General features: G+C 40.4%; 2 protein-coding genes and 1 long non-coding RNA gene across 4 annotated transcripts; 2 read left to right on the plus strand and 1 right to left on the minus strand.

The window, feature by feature from the left end:
• The first annotated feature begins 2,675 nt into the window (after nt 1–2,675).
• Nucleotides 2,676–9,042, plus strand: LOC133452529 (zinc finger and SCAN domain-containing protein 12-like). Its single transcript, XM_061731904.1, has 2 exons — nt 2,676–3,113; nt 7,265–9,042. Exons 1-2 carry the CDS (start codon nt 2,840–2,842, stop codon nt 8,170–8,172), a joined length of 1,182 nt encoding a protein of 393 aa, XP_061587888.1. The 5' UTR covers nt 2,676–2,839; the 3' UTR covers nt 8,173–9,042.
• LOC133452531 (uncharacterized) lies at nt 3,321–10,630 on the minus strand. Of its 2 annotated transcripts, none has more exons than XR_009783263.1 (4): nt 10,390–10,630; nt 7,248–7,327; nt 4,188–4,339; nt 3,321–4,030 (listed from the first exon to the last, which is right to left on the minus strand). It is a non-coding gene; the product is annotated as an uncharacterized LOC133452531 (long non-coding RNA). The 2 variants fall into 2 exon arrangements; XR_009783262.1 differs by having other exon boundaries at nt 7,248–7,351.
• LOC133452530 (actin, cytoplasmic 1-like) lies at nt 4,643–5,829 on the plus strand. Its single transcript, XM_061731905.1, has one exon. It carries the CDS (start codon nt 4,658–4,660, stop codon nt 5,783–5,785), a length of 1,128 nt encoding a protein of 375 aa, XP_061587889.1. The 5' UTR covers nt 4,643–4,657; the 3' UTR covers nt 5,786–5,829.
• Nucleotides 10,631–11,894: the final 1,264 nt, after the last annotated feature.

Here is an 11,894-nt window from a genome sequence, read left to right on the forward strand (position 1 = left end):
AGGGAAAGGAACTTTTTTTAAATAAAATTGTCTGAATTTATTACTAACATTTTTTTATTTTTATATAGCTAAAATTTGTGCTATGAAGCTCAGGTCATTTCTGTAATTATTATTTTTTATAATTATATAAAAAAAAAAGAAAGAAATAATTGCTTTTTTCAAAATAACTGCTGATTTAGTGTTTCAATTAAATGATCAACTTTACAGTGAAGTCTTTAAACTTTTCAAGTATGCTATAAATAATATTGAAATATTGTGAAAGCTAGAGAAGATACACACATCCCAAAAGAACTGGACCGCGTGCCAGATAAAATTACAGTATTAATAGGTACACAAATATATTTATGGACAAGTGTGTTGTATCATGAGTTGTATGTATCTAAGATGGCCAGTCTATACATAATAATACCAAAGGGCGTGATGCTTGAAATATCATATATTAAAAAAATAATTGAAACGGCCTCAGAATTGAAAAGTTGGGCACAGTACAGCAAATGAATGAATTTATGGAGAAGATGGAGAAGATACACACATCTGGTGTGTATCTACACAATACACAGCTGGTGTATTTAAAATCAAAGACATGGTGTTTGGCAAATTAAACTCAATGACGGTTATAGAGGAAAAATGCAACACGCTTAATTTGAAATCTCTATTTTTATTGGATTTCCTTTTACCAAGCACAGGTGATATGACCAGCTTGTGCATCCCGATGGATATATAGCCTCCTCTGGTGGGCAAAAGGAGACAGCAGTAACTCCTACACTAAAAGATTGTGACATCTGACATTGTGTGGGATTCATTTCTCATGTGCAACGCCTTAGTTTGGTTTAAACTTAACATTTGGTGACATTGTTGGGAAAAATTTAAAGGTCTGCGGAGAGGATAATTGGGACTAACCTCCCATCTATCCAAGACCTGTACCGGTCCAGGAAACGGGCAGGTAACATCTCTGCAGACCCCTCACACCCAGGACACAGTCTGTTTGAACTCCTCCCCTCTGGACGGCACTACAGAGCTCTGTAGCCAAAACCTCCAGACTCAGAAAGTTTTTTCCCACAAGCTGTTGCTCTGATGAACTCTCATCACTCAGTCTCAGAGTAATCTGCTGCTGACGTCCCTGACTCCCCCAGTCTGGCCTTCGGCAGGAGGGCCCCCCCTTATGATCCAGGTCCTGCTCAGGGTTTCTTCCCTCCTAAAGGGGAGTTTTTCCTTGCCACCGTTTGGCTTAAGGCTTTTCTCCCACTAGGGGAGTTTTTACCTGCCATTGTTTATGTAATAATTGCTCGGGGGTTTATGTTCTGGGTCTCTGGAAAGCGCCTAGAGACATTTGTTGTATTAGACGCTATACAAATAAAATTGAATTGAATTAACCAACCACTGTGCAATAATAACCACAATATGCTGTAACAATGCACCTTTCAATAATCAGGACTACCTCATACTGATGCACCTCTCACTTTTTTAAAATTTGTATACATGTTTATGAGCCATTTGTCTATTTACTGTACAGTGAGCGAAACAACCGGAGTCAAAATCCATCTCTTGTTTGACCTGACTTGGCCAATAAACCCGATTATGATTCTGATTATTATGATTATGTGGACCATGAAAAATTTTGATACTTCAGTCACTCCTTGTATCACTATCAAGACTACTTAGCAAGTTCAAATAAACAGTAGTCCCCTTTAAATTACAAGTAAATGCACCACAGAAACAGTTTTCATCTATAAATACACAATTTAGCACTCGTGATAACCAGAGGTGTCAAGTAACGAAGTACAAATACTTCGTTACCTTACTTAAGTAGAAATTTTGGTTATCTATACTTCACTGGTGTAATTATTTTTCTGACGACTTTTTACTTTTACTCCTTACATTTTCACGCAATTATCTGTACTTTTTACTCCTTACATTTTAAAAAACAGCCTTGTTACTCTATTTGATTTCGGCCTTTAATAAAAAAAACTATACAGTTAAATTGCTCCATCTGGATAGAGTGAATTTGGTTGTGGTTGTTTCAGATGTTCTTGTCCAGTTTTGTTCTTACATCCCTTTCCCCTCAGATTCCTGCAACTAAACTTGGATGTACATTCCAGTAAAGGTTAGGATAAATGATAACATGCCTCTGAAGTTTGACTTTTTGCACCATTACAATACTTATAGACAACTAGTCATATCTTCTGTTCTCTGAAACACATGTTAATGCTCAATAGTACATATGTTTCTTTAATATATTTGCATTATACTAAGATGCATTCATTTTCAATGGCTTTTGTCCTTAATTGCTTTTTTCCCCATTACATTACTTTTACACTTTAAGTAGTTTTGAAACCAGTACTTTTATACTTTTACTTGAGTAAAAAACTTGAGTTGATACTTATACAGGAGTATTTTTAAACTCTAGTATCTATACTTCTACCCGAGTAATGAATGTGAATACTTTTGACACCTCTGCTCCTTGTATCACTATCAAGACTACTTAGCAAGTTCAAATAAACAGTAGTCCCCTTTAAATTACAAATAAATGCACCACAGAAACAGTTTTCATCTATAAATACACAACTTAGCACTCGTGATAACTTTGTTAGTGTCACCAATCTGTTAGTACTATTTTGTTTTCCCAGCTGATCTTTTCGGCCAATCAGAGACGCCGTATGAGAGGCGCCGGTCACGTGACCGTGACAGCTTCCTGTTACTGTTACTACCATGTCTTTCACCCAAATCAGCAACCGTCATGTAGAACTACGGCACTGACTGTTGTCCTTACGGTTTTACATTAAAAAAAAGTCCGTTTGTAGGAGCTGCTGAGCCGACAGAGACGAGGATCCGGGCCGACATGACCAACAACAGTTTCCATAGCAAGTTAACCTCCGTCATGGAGATGCTGGCCCAGACAGCGGTGCTGGAGATCAGCAAACTGTGGGAGGACGGCTTCGCCCTGGTCCAGGTCGAGCTGCGCAGGAAGGAAAGCGAAATTGAAGCGTTGAACAGAAAGCTGATGTCGATAGAAAACGAGCGGCTGACGGCTCTTTATCAAACTAAGAGTAAGCCCTCTTCATCTTTTTCCAAGAAAGATCAACAGAACAAGCTGCTGCCGCCTACCGGTGATGGTAAGAACTACAGCCGCTGGAGGAACAATGCACAATAAAAAACACTGCTTTAAATATACATCTATAGTACACTATAAAAACAGTTTCATGCATTTATGACTGCCCCGTTAATAATTAAACTGCAGTATTTGTCAAAAGTACTGTGCCTGGAAGAAATGGCAGAAAACGAGAACATCTTCATTCAAAATGTGTTTTTATTTGGACTGGAAAGCAACTCAAATAATTAGTCAATAAACAAAAATGGTTTAAAAAAAAAAAAAAAAGATTTACCTGAGAGCATTTTCACCTCTAATTCTCTGTTTGTCGTCCACGACAAACTCAGGATTTAATGCATGCTACCCTGCTTCAACACACCGTGATAAAAGTACCTGTGTCATCAACAGAGTTGTGCAGACCTTGGTGACAAGCTAATGAGGACCTTTAATTAGAATCAGGTGTGTTGGTGCAGGGAAACATCTAAAACATGCAGGACAGGGGCCCACGGGGACCAGGATTGAGAAACACTGATTTAATGAAACAATCTCACATTACTTTTCCTATTGAGACACATTATAGTTGTACTTGAGATTATTTATTATTTTTACAACACGTCATCAACAAAAAAGCTAGAACCTTAATTTAAAGACACTGGGATTTTATTTATTATACTTATATATTTTTTGGTTCTTGGAGACACTCAAGTTTTTAATTTTGAGGCCTTTTCAATATTCTGCTGTTGCATTAAGCATCACAAAAGATTGGACAGTTCTGCCGTACTTTGCTCCCGAGGTTGACCACCTGCTGCCCCTTGCTGGTCACAGACATCTTGTGACGATTCTGGTAGACACTGATGTTTCTTCTGGTTTCTTGTTTACATCTTCACTGCCTCCTATTGGCCTGGGACCCACCAACTGCCACCAAATGTTGGGAAGCCTGACCTAGAGGGATTGAAGAAGGCAGACTGAGAAGCAATGCCAAAGTGTCCAAAAGTGTGAAGAGTGATTTATTTAAAAAAAGTCAATGTTATAGGTGTTGCAAAAATATATGCAAAACAAAATAGAAACAGAAAATGAATAAAGAATTAACTCAGCTTACCTGAACAAAACTCAACTCATGAGAACTTAAAGTACTGCACCACATGCATGTGGCTGCACACTGATCTCTCTCCCTCTGGGCAGCAGACAGCAGCTGGTTAAGTAGGTCCTTCCATCAGCCTGTTCCACTCAAAAGGTGAATCCAGTCGCTTCCTTGGAATCAAATGAGTAATTAAAACAGTTTTTTTAAACTACAATCACAATCAAAACACACAATAGCTTTGCCTATGGTAACAGATACATTTTCAACCATGCTGAAAATAATCAAAATCAATAAGAAAACAAATCACAAAATGTACCTCCCCCCCCATACATGGTTCAACCCAGTGACATCACTAATGATGTCACCAGGGTATAAATACAGGAAATGTTTGCTCTTTTCCAGCATTCTGGTCCAGACATCCACCTTGAGCAGAGTACCGTGCTCAGTCCCAGGCGTTCTGTATTCATTATCCTCCTGCACACAGAAAAATGGAAGACGAAGTCGCTGCCCTCGTTGTTGACAACGGATCTGGTATGTGCAAAGCTGGCTTCGCAGGAGATGATGCTCCACGTGCTGTCTTCCCCTCCATCGTTGGCCGCCCTAGGCATCAGGGTGTAATGGTCGGTATGGGCCAGAAGGACAGCTATGTTGGTGATGAAGCACAGAGCAAAAGGGGAATCCTGACCCTGAAGTATCCCATTGAGCATGGTATCGTGACCAACTGGGATGATATGGAGAAGATCTGGCATCACACTTTCTACAATGAGCTGAGGGTTGCGCCTGAGGAGCACCCAGTCCTGCTGACCGAAGCACCCCTGAACCCCAAGGCCAACAGGGAAAAGATGAGCCAGATCATGTTTGAGACCTTCAACACACCTGCCATGTACGTGGCCATCCAGGCTGTGCTGTCCCTGTACGCCTCTGGTCGTACCACTGGTATCGTCATGGACTCTGGAGATGGTGTGACCCACACTGTCCCCATCTATGAAGGCTATGCTCTCCCCCACGCCATCCTCAGGTTAGACCTGGCTGGAAGGGACCTCACAGACTACCTCATGAAAATCCTGACCGAAAGGGGTTACAGCTTCACCACCACAGCTGAACGTGAGATTGTGCGTGACATTAAGGAGAAGCTGTGCTATGTTGCACTGGACTTTGAGCAAGAAATGGGAACTGCTGCCTCTTCTTCTTCATTGGAGAAGAGCTACGAGCTGCCTGATGGCCAGGTTATCACCATTGGCAATGAGAGGTTCCGTTGCCCCGAGGCCCTCCTCCAGCCTTCTTTCTTGGGTATGGAGTCTTGTGGTATCCATGAAACCACCTACAACAGCATCATGAAGTGTGACGTGGATATCCGTAAAGACTTGTACGCCAACACTGTCCTGTCTGGAGGCACCACCATGTACCCTGGAATTGCTGACCGCATGCAGAAGGAGATCACTGGCCTGGCACCCACCACCATGAAGATCAAGATGATTGCTCCCCCAGAGAGGAAGTACTCTGTATGGATTGGAGGCTCCATCCTGGCTTCCCTGTCCACCTTCCAGCAGATGTGGATCAGCAAGCAGGAATATGATGAGTCTGGTCCCAGCATTGTGCACAGGAAGTGCTTCTAAAGACTGATTCCACTACCCATCACACCTGTAGTTTTGCTTGATATGTAATCTGAATTTTTGTTGTACTTGGTCCAGTTTGTCATGCAAAAAGCCAAGGCTTCTACCTTGTGTTGAGGTGTCTGAAGGTTTGTGCATGGGGCTTCACGCCTCTGGTGTCCACAACAACTCAATAAAGAGTAATGTCTTGGGGAAAAAAAAAATGTTTTGCACTTTTCTTTCAATTTATGATTGACAAAACTGAACAAATAAACCACTTTAAACTTAAAAATACTTGTCTGTATTTTAAGTGAAATAATTGTGAACACAAACAAACCCGGAGTACTATATGCCTGCATGGTATGAAACAATGGTAAACCTATGACTAAAACAAACATGGTTGAATTTGGATAGACTAAAAGACAGACTGACATGGGGAAAAATGGTGTACTCTCACTCACTTTCTTTGTCGCATATCTTCCCACATGGGCATCCATCAACCTGTGCTCATTTCATTTCATTTAAAAAAAATTCAATACAAATGTTCTTAAATTGTGAATGAAAAGGGAGCAGAAAGAACAATCTTATCTGATCTGCTCCTTTTTCCAAGAAATAACTTCACAAATAACAAATTAAAAATACTAAAAGTGAATAAACTAAAATAAAAATTCTGCCGCCTATGGGTATGTCAATCAAACTCTAACATATTTCATTATATTTACTTAACATACAGGCTTTAATTGTACTTTTGAATGTAATGTTTGATTTGGATTCTTTTTCTTTATTCAGATTGTTCCATAAACTGATTCCTTTCACAGAAACACAACGTTCCATCAATTTTGTCCTGTGCTTGTCCAGGTTTGAGTTGTGGGGGTGCAGTTTAAGAGAGGCCTAGACCTCCTGACTCTTCCAGGAGGACACAAAGGCATCTGCAGGCCAGCTGACAAATATAATCTCACCTCCTTGTCCCAGGTCTCCCTTAAGGCCTTACCCCAGTTAGGCATGCCCAGAACACCAGATAATTACAAAGACCTTTTGTGGTGACTGAACTTCTCAACCTGTGTCTAAGGGAGACAGACACTAAATTCAGCCCCTTGTGTTTGCAGTATGTGATCATAGCTGAGGGTCAGAGCATCGATTGGCGACTCAACATTCTCCCCTTTTGGTTCAACTCTCAGATGTTGCACGAATTTGCCTGCCAATCTCCTGCTCCATTCTGATGTCACTTGCGAACTAAACCAAGATATATAGGTTAAGAACAAGTCAATACCTTGCTCCCCATCCAGCTACATGGCCCTTCGGGGTAATTGATTTGTGTATTTAAACAGGCTTTAGGTTGCATTTGGAGTCTTGTCTGTGTCTCCAAAAATTATCAATCCAATCTCTTATACTTTACATTAGTAACACTTTTAGATTATCTTAGACATATTTTTTTGTTAGAACTTTTTGTGTAAATGTTTTTGAGAAAAGAAAAAAAAAATCCAACCTGTTTTGTGATTTCAGGGCCTCTGTTAGATTCGGTCCAGGCGTCTTCCTCCGACCAGAGCCACAGAGATGAGGCAGAATCTGCAATCAACGCAACACCAAAACCTGATCAGATGAAGGAAAAGCAAAGTGAACAGCTAGAAATCGACCGCTGTGAAGCTCAGGACATAGATGACGAGGACTTGGTTGTTAAACTAGAAGATGAAGATGACGTGCAGATTATGGAGGAAGTAGGGGATCCAGATCACGGCACCAGTGATGGAGGAGGCCACCAAGGCGTAGAACCGAGCCAACAACCCGCTGAGCCTGAGCACGAGCAGGAGAGCCAGCAGTGGTTGTCTGTTTCTGTGGAAGACAGCGACACGGGAGACGGCACAGACTGCTTCTTTGAACCTAATCAGTTGCCACAAAATTTGGATTCAGAAATCATAATTATTCAAAATGCATTGGACATTTTTGATAATTCAGCAGAGGTGGCATATTCTGACAGGTGTGTAAGAGATAGTGGGACACTGCAAGGCACGTCAAGTAAATGCAGGGCTCCTGTGACATTCGGTCATTCTCAGCCAAGTCAGACCATGGAGGCTATGAATCAAACGGAGAGAGGAACGCCTGTCAGGCTGCTTTCAGAAAAACCGCAAACAAAAAACGTTTCAGCTTTTAACACAAACAGCCGGTTCTTTCTTTTAAATGATCCAGAGCTGCACAAAACAATGTCGGGTCGACGCATTAAGGAGAAGTGGTACATTTGCCCGTTCTGCGGTAAAAGCTTTGATCGCATCAGCCATCTGGAGATTCACCAGCGGATTCACACAGGAGAGAAACCTTACACGTGCGACATGTGCGGCAAGAGCTTTTCTCAGAGAAGTAACCTGCGAACCCATCAGCGGACTCACAAAGAGGCTCTCATCCAAAATAAAATGTAACCCTGGAGACGGAGGATTGGTGATGGAAGCTGAAGTGATCACCATTTGAGATCCTGAACTTTAAAAACAAGACTTTGAAAACATTTTTTTTTAATATTTTAAAATGTTTAAATATCTTTTTAAGGAGATATGTTAAGTGTATCTTTCATTGAATGAGCTGTGTGTGCCGCATTCAGCTCTGCCAGCTCCACTTTGTCTTAAACAGGGTCCACCCATGAGTGACTCAGAAGATGAAGGACTGCGGGTCGACCAAAAATTATAAAAAATGCTGCATTGTCATTAGAATACCACTTATGACAGTAAAGGGGGGGTCTAACAAACTTAAATGCATTCTATATGACCCCACATTCATGTTGAGTTTAACTAACGCAGTCATTTTGTATTTTAATACTTTCAAAAAACCACTGTTGCAGACATATTTTACTGTTTTTGATAAACTATATCTTGGGCATTGCTTGGGTGGTATTCACTAAAATTTTTACTTCTGTTTGTGTATCTGCCACTTAAGAGATTTATTAAAACATTTAGAGACTCCAAGCACTGTGGGTAAATATTGGTAATATTGGCTTCTGCATATTATACAAATAGGGAAAAAAATTGATTAAACTGGAATTTTCCAAAACTGTGGGTTAGCCTACAGCAAGGACTTTAATTGTAGAGGAAAAAAAAATCACATCCTTTGTCTTAATCTTAATTAAAACAGAATTAATGAAAATTAAACAGAATTTTGACATCTTTGCATTCTTCCATCTTTTGCACAAATGATTCCCAGATACCTGCACACGACAGCAGGACTATTGAAAAGCATGCTTTTCTAAATCCATTAATTGCATTCAGTTAAGGTTTGCTGTTACGGTGTTGGGTAAATGCGTTTGACCCAGGATATTAAAGTTTAACTAACAAATGCTAATCTTTTTGTAGTGGCCAGTTGGCTCACCAGCCAATCATCCACACTGAAGGTGAATCTTATATCCGGTTTACTCTCGTTACATACTGTAAGACTGTAAAGTGCCAATTTTCACTTTTTTATTTCTAAAAAATAGTGTTATGTATATATATATTTCATCATTTCACTTCATCAACCTAGACTATTGTGTTCTGGTTCATCACATAAAATTCAGATTAAAAAAACATTGAATTTAAGGCTGTAATGAAACAAAATACGTAAAAAGCAAAGGGGGTTGAATACTTTTGCAAGGCAAAGTTAAAGTCGGCTGTTGCTTTTCGAGGATGGCTCATAAATGTTTGTAGTCTATTTCTGTTCATTTGTCCGGCATCATCTGTACATTATTTCAAGCACTCTTGAATATTCTAGTTGTTCAGGTCGAGGCTTTTATTTCCTCATTGTGTTCAAAAGAACAACCCAAACTAGATTATTGTTTTCCTCTGCTGAAGTTGTAAAGTTTGTAAAGAAATGTGAAGGTTATGCAGTGTTTTTAGAAATTTACTGCAAGTTTTCCATCCCTTCGCTTTCCTAATAAGGAAAGGTGTTTGTCTTGGATATTTTGATGAGTCAGAGTCAAGGACGGATTATCATGACCACGGGCCCTGGACACAAACTCGCTATGGGCCCCTACCTACAATAATATCCTACGTGCACGGTGCATGCCCTCCCCAATCACTCATTTTGGTCACACAATGGCACAGAGAATCCACATTGAACACACCGTGTGATTGTGATGGCGGAGTGGCGGAGCGTGGGTCTCAGTACAGAGGGGGCGGAGCATTCTCCATGGGCCCTTATGATAGTCATTTTAACGTTCAACAACACCTCATCCTACCCCTCAAACTACATTTATTCTCACTTTTATTGAGCCAAGCCTATAGGCCTATGCTGCAGAAAGCAGAGTAAAGTCACAAACTTGTTCAGAAGCACACACACACACACACACACACACACACACACACACACACACACACACACACACACACACACACACACACACACACACACCGGCCTGACAGCTGTCAATCACACGCCGCTGACTCGGACTGACTCAGTTCCATCTTTGATACAGTTTAAATACAAAAAAAAACATTACACATATTTAGAAAGATAGACACGGCGGTCTATAACATCATTTCTGAGCTCTATAACAGAGAATAGACTCGGCGGTCTCGTTGACAACAACACAAAGCTCATTCAAATAAGTAGGTGGTCAAGAATACCACAACTTTCTGATAAAGAAATTATTTATGAAGGTTACACTGACTCACCAATGGTAGTTGACTCTTCCATAAAACTTTGTACATGCTTAGTCCTCTTTTAAAGTTTAGCGCTCATCTCTTTCATGGCCGCAAATTTGCCGAGTCGGCAAATTGGCTCTGTTAAGGCTGATTTATGGTTCCGCGTTACACCAACGCAGGGCCTACGGCGTAGGATACGCGGCGATGCGCGGAGGCGATGCGTCGATTTAACGCGGAACCATAAACAGGCTTTACAGCAAATCAGCGTTTGCTCACGGCCCTGATGCGTTCAGGACAGTTGTAAAGTAAGAATTAGTCTACACCGACCGCACAATGCACATTTTATCGTAATAATAGCCTACAATTTACGATTATATATGAACTCATCACACAAAACGGGGCCCTATCATTGGGCCCTATGAGTTTGTAAATTTATTTTAATTTACACATTAAAAAAAAAAAAAAAAAAAATGTTTGAAAGCCGAGGGCCCCCATTGGCTCCAGGGCCCTGGGCACTCGCCCACTTTGCCCATGCGGTAATCCGTCTATGGTCAGAGTGGATTAGATGGAGTTGTAGAGCAAACCTTTGTGAGAGATCGCTGTAAAGCCTTTAATAACTATAGCATCATAACGTCATGCTTGCTTAAATTTCAGCTCAATAAGTAAAATCAAGCGGGTACAACAGACCTAGTGCACATCTACATGACCAATTTTGCTTCCCTGATAGACATCTATATGAAAGAAATTATGAGGTTTAATGAGCCACGCTCAACTTTTGTTGCCATAATGCAAAAAGACTATAAAATACAAGTTTCGTTACATGAGCCTCAGTAATATGAATCTGGTACAATTACATCATCTTGTGTGTCATAAAATATCATGAATGTGAACAAGACAACGGAGATGATTGTGGATTTTAGGAGAGCCAGGATTGAGTCAGATCATTTTTCCATCATGGGAGAACAAGTGCAAGTGGTGGAGGAGTATAAATACATCAGTGATCACTCAAAACCTTTTAAGATGAGTCTTTGTACTGTATAAAGCTTTCCTGAAACATCCCTACCCGCTTCGTAAAATACTAATGAATGAACCAGATGGGTGACAAATTAAAAGGATAATCAAAATAAATAATTATAGTAAGGCATACTTCCACCAAAAGCTATACCAGAACAGTTTCATTCTGCTTTTGCAGTTGTTTTTTTGAATCCTTAGACCTCAAAAGAGAAATTGAATACAATTATTCCAGAGGAAAATTCGGTGACTAACAAACCCTTCGGTGACTAGTCGTGTCCTACGGATGGGAACAATATTGTGTTGACAGGGATTACATACTCTTATCAGGGTGTAAATGTTTGGCCCGACAAGAAATGTGATCACTCAGAAGAACATGCTTTTTGATGTGCATCTAATCTTTCCTTTTAAAGGAGAAGACACCGGGACCCAAACTCCAGCCAGCTACTTTATTCAATTTGTCAGCTGTCTGTATTGAATTGAGGACAGGTTAGATGTCTCCATCAGGTGTCACTGTTCCAGGT

This window comes from Cololabis saira, chromosome 10 (assembly GCF_033807715.1).
Source record: "Cololabis saira isolate AMF1-May2022 chromosome 10, fColSai1.1, whole genome shotgun sequence".
Taxonomy (NCBI): domain Eukaryota; kingdom Metazoa; phylum Chordata; class Actinopteri; order Beloniformes; family Belonidae; genus Cololabis; species Cololabis saira.

Bases quoted from the DNA above. Each gene is read 5' to 3' on its own strand.
- LOC133452529 (XM_061731904.1), top strand. From the start codon at position 2,840: ATGACCAACAACAGTTTCCATAGCAAGTTAACCTCCGTCATGGAGATG. The intron at 3,114-7,264 runs GTAAGAACTACA...TTGTGATTTCAG, and splicing joins GCTGCCGCCTACCGGTGATG to GGCCTCTGTTAGATTCGGTC.
- LOC133452530 (XM_061731905.1), top strand. From the start codon at position 4,658: ATGGAAGACGAAGTCGCTGCCCTCGTTGTTGACAACGGATCTGGTATG.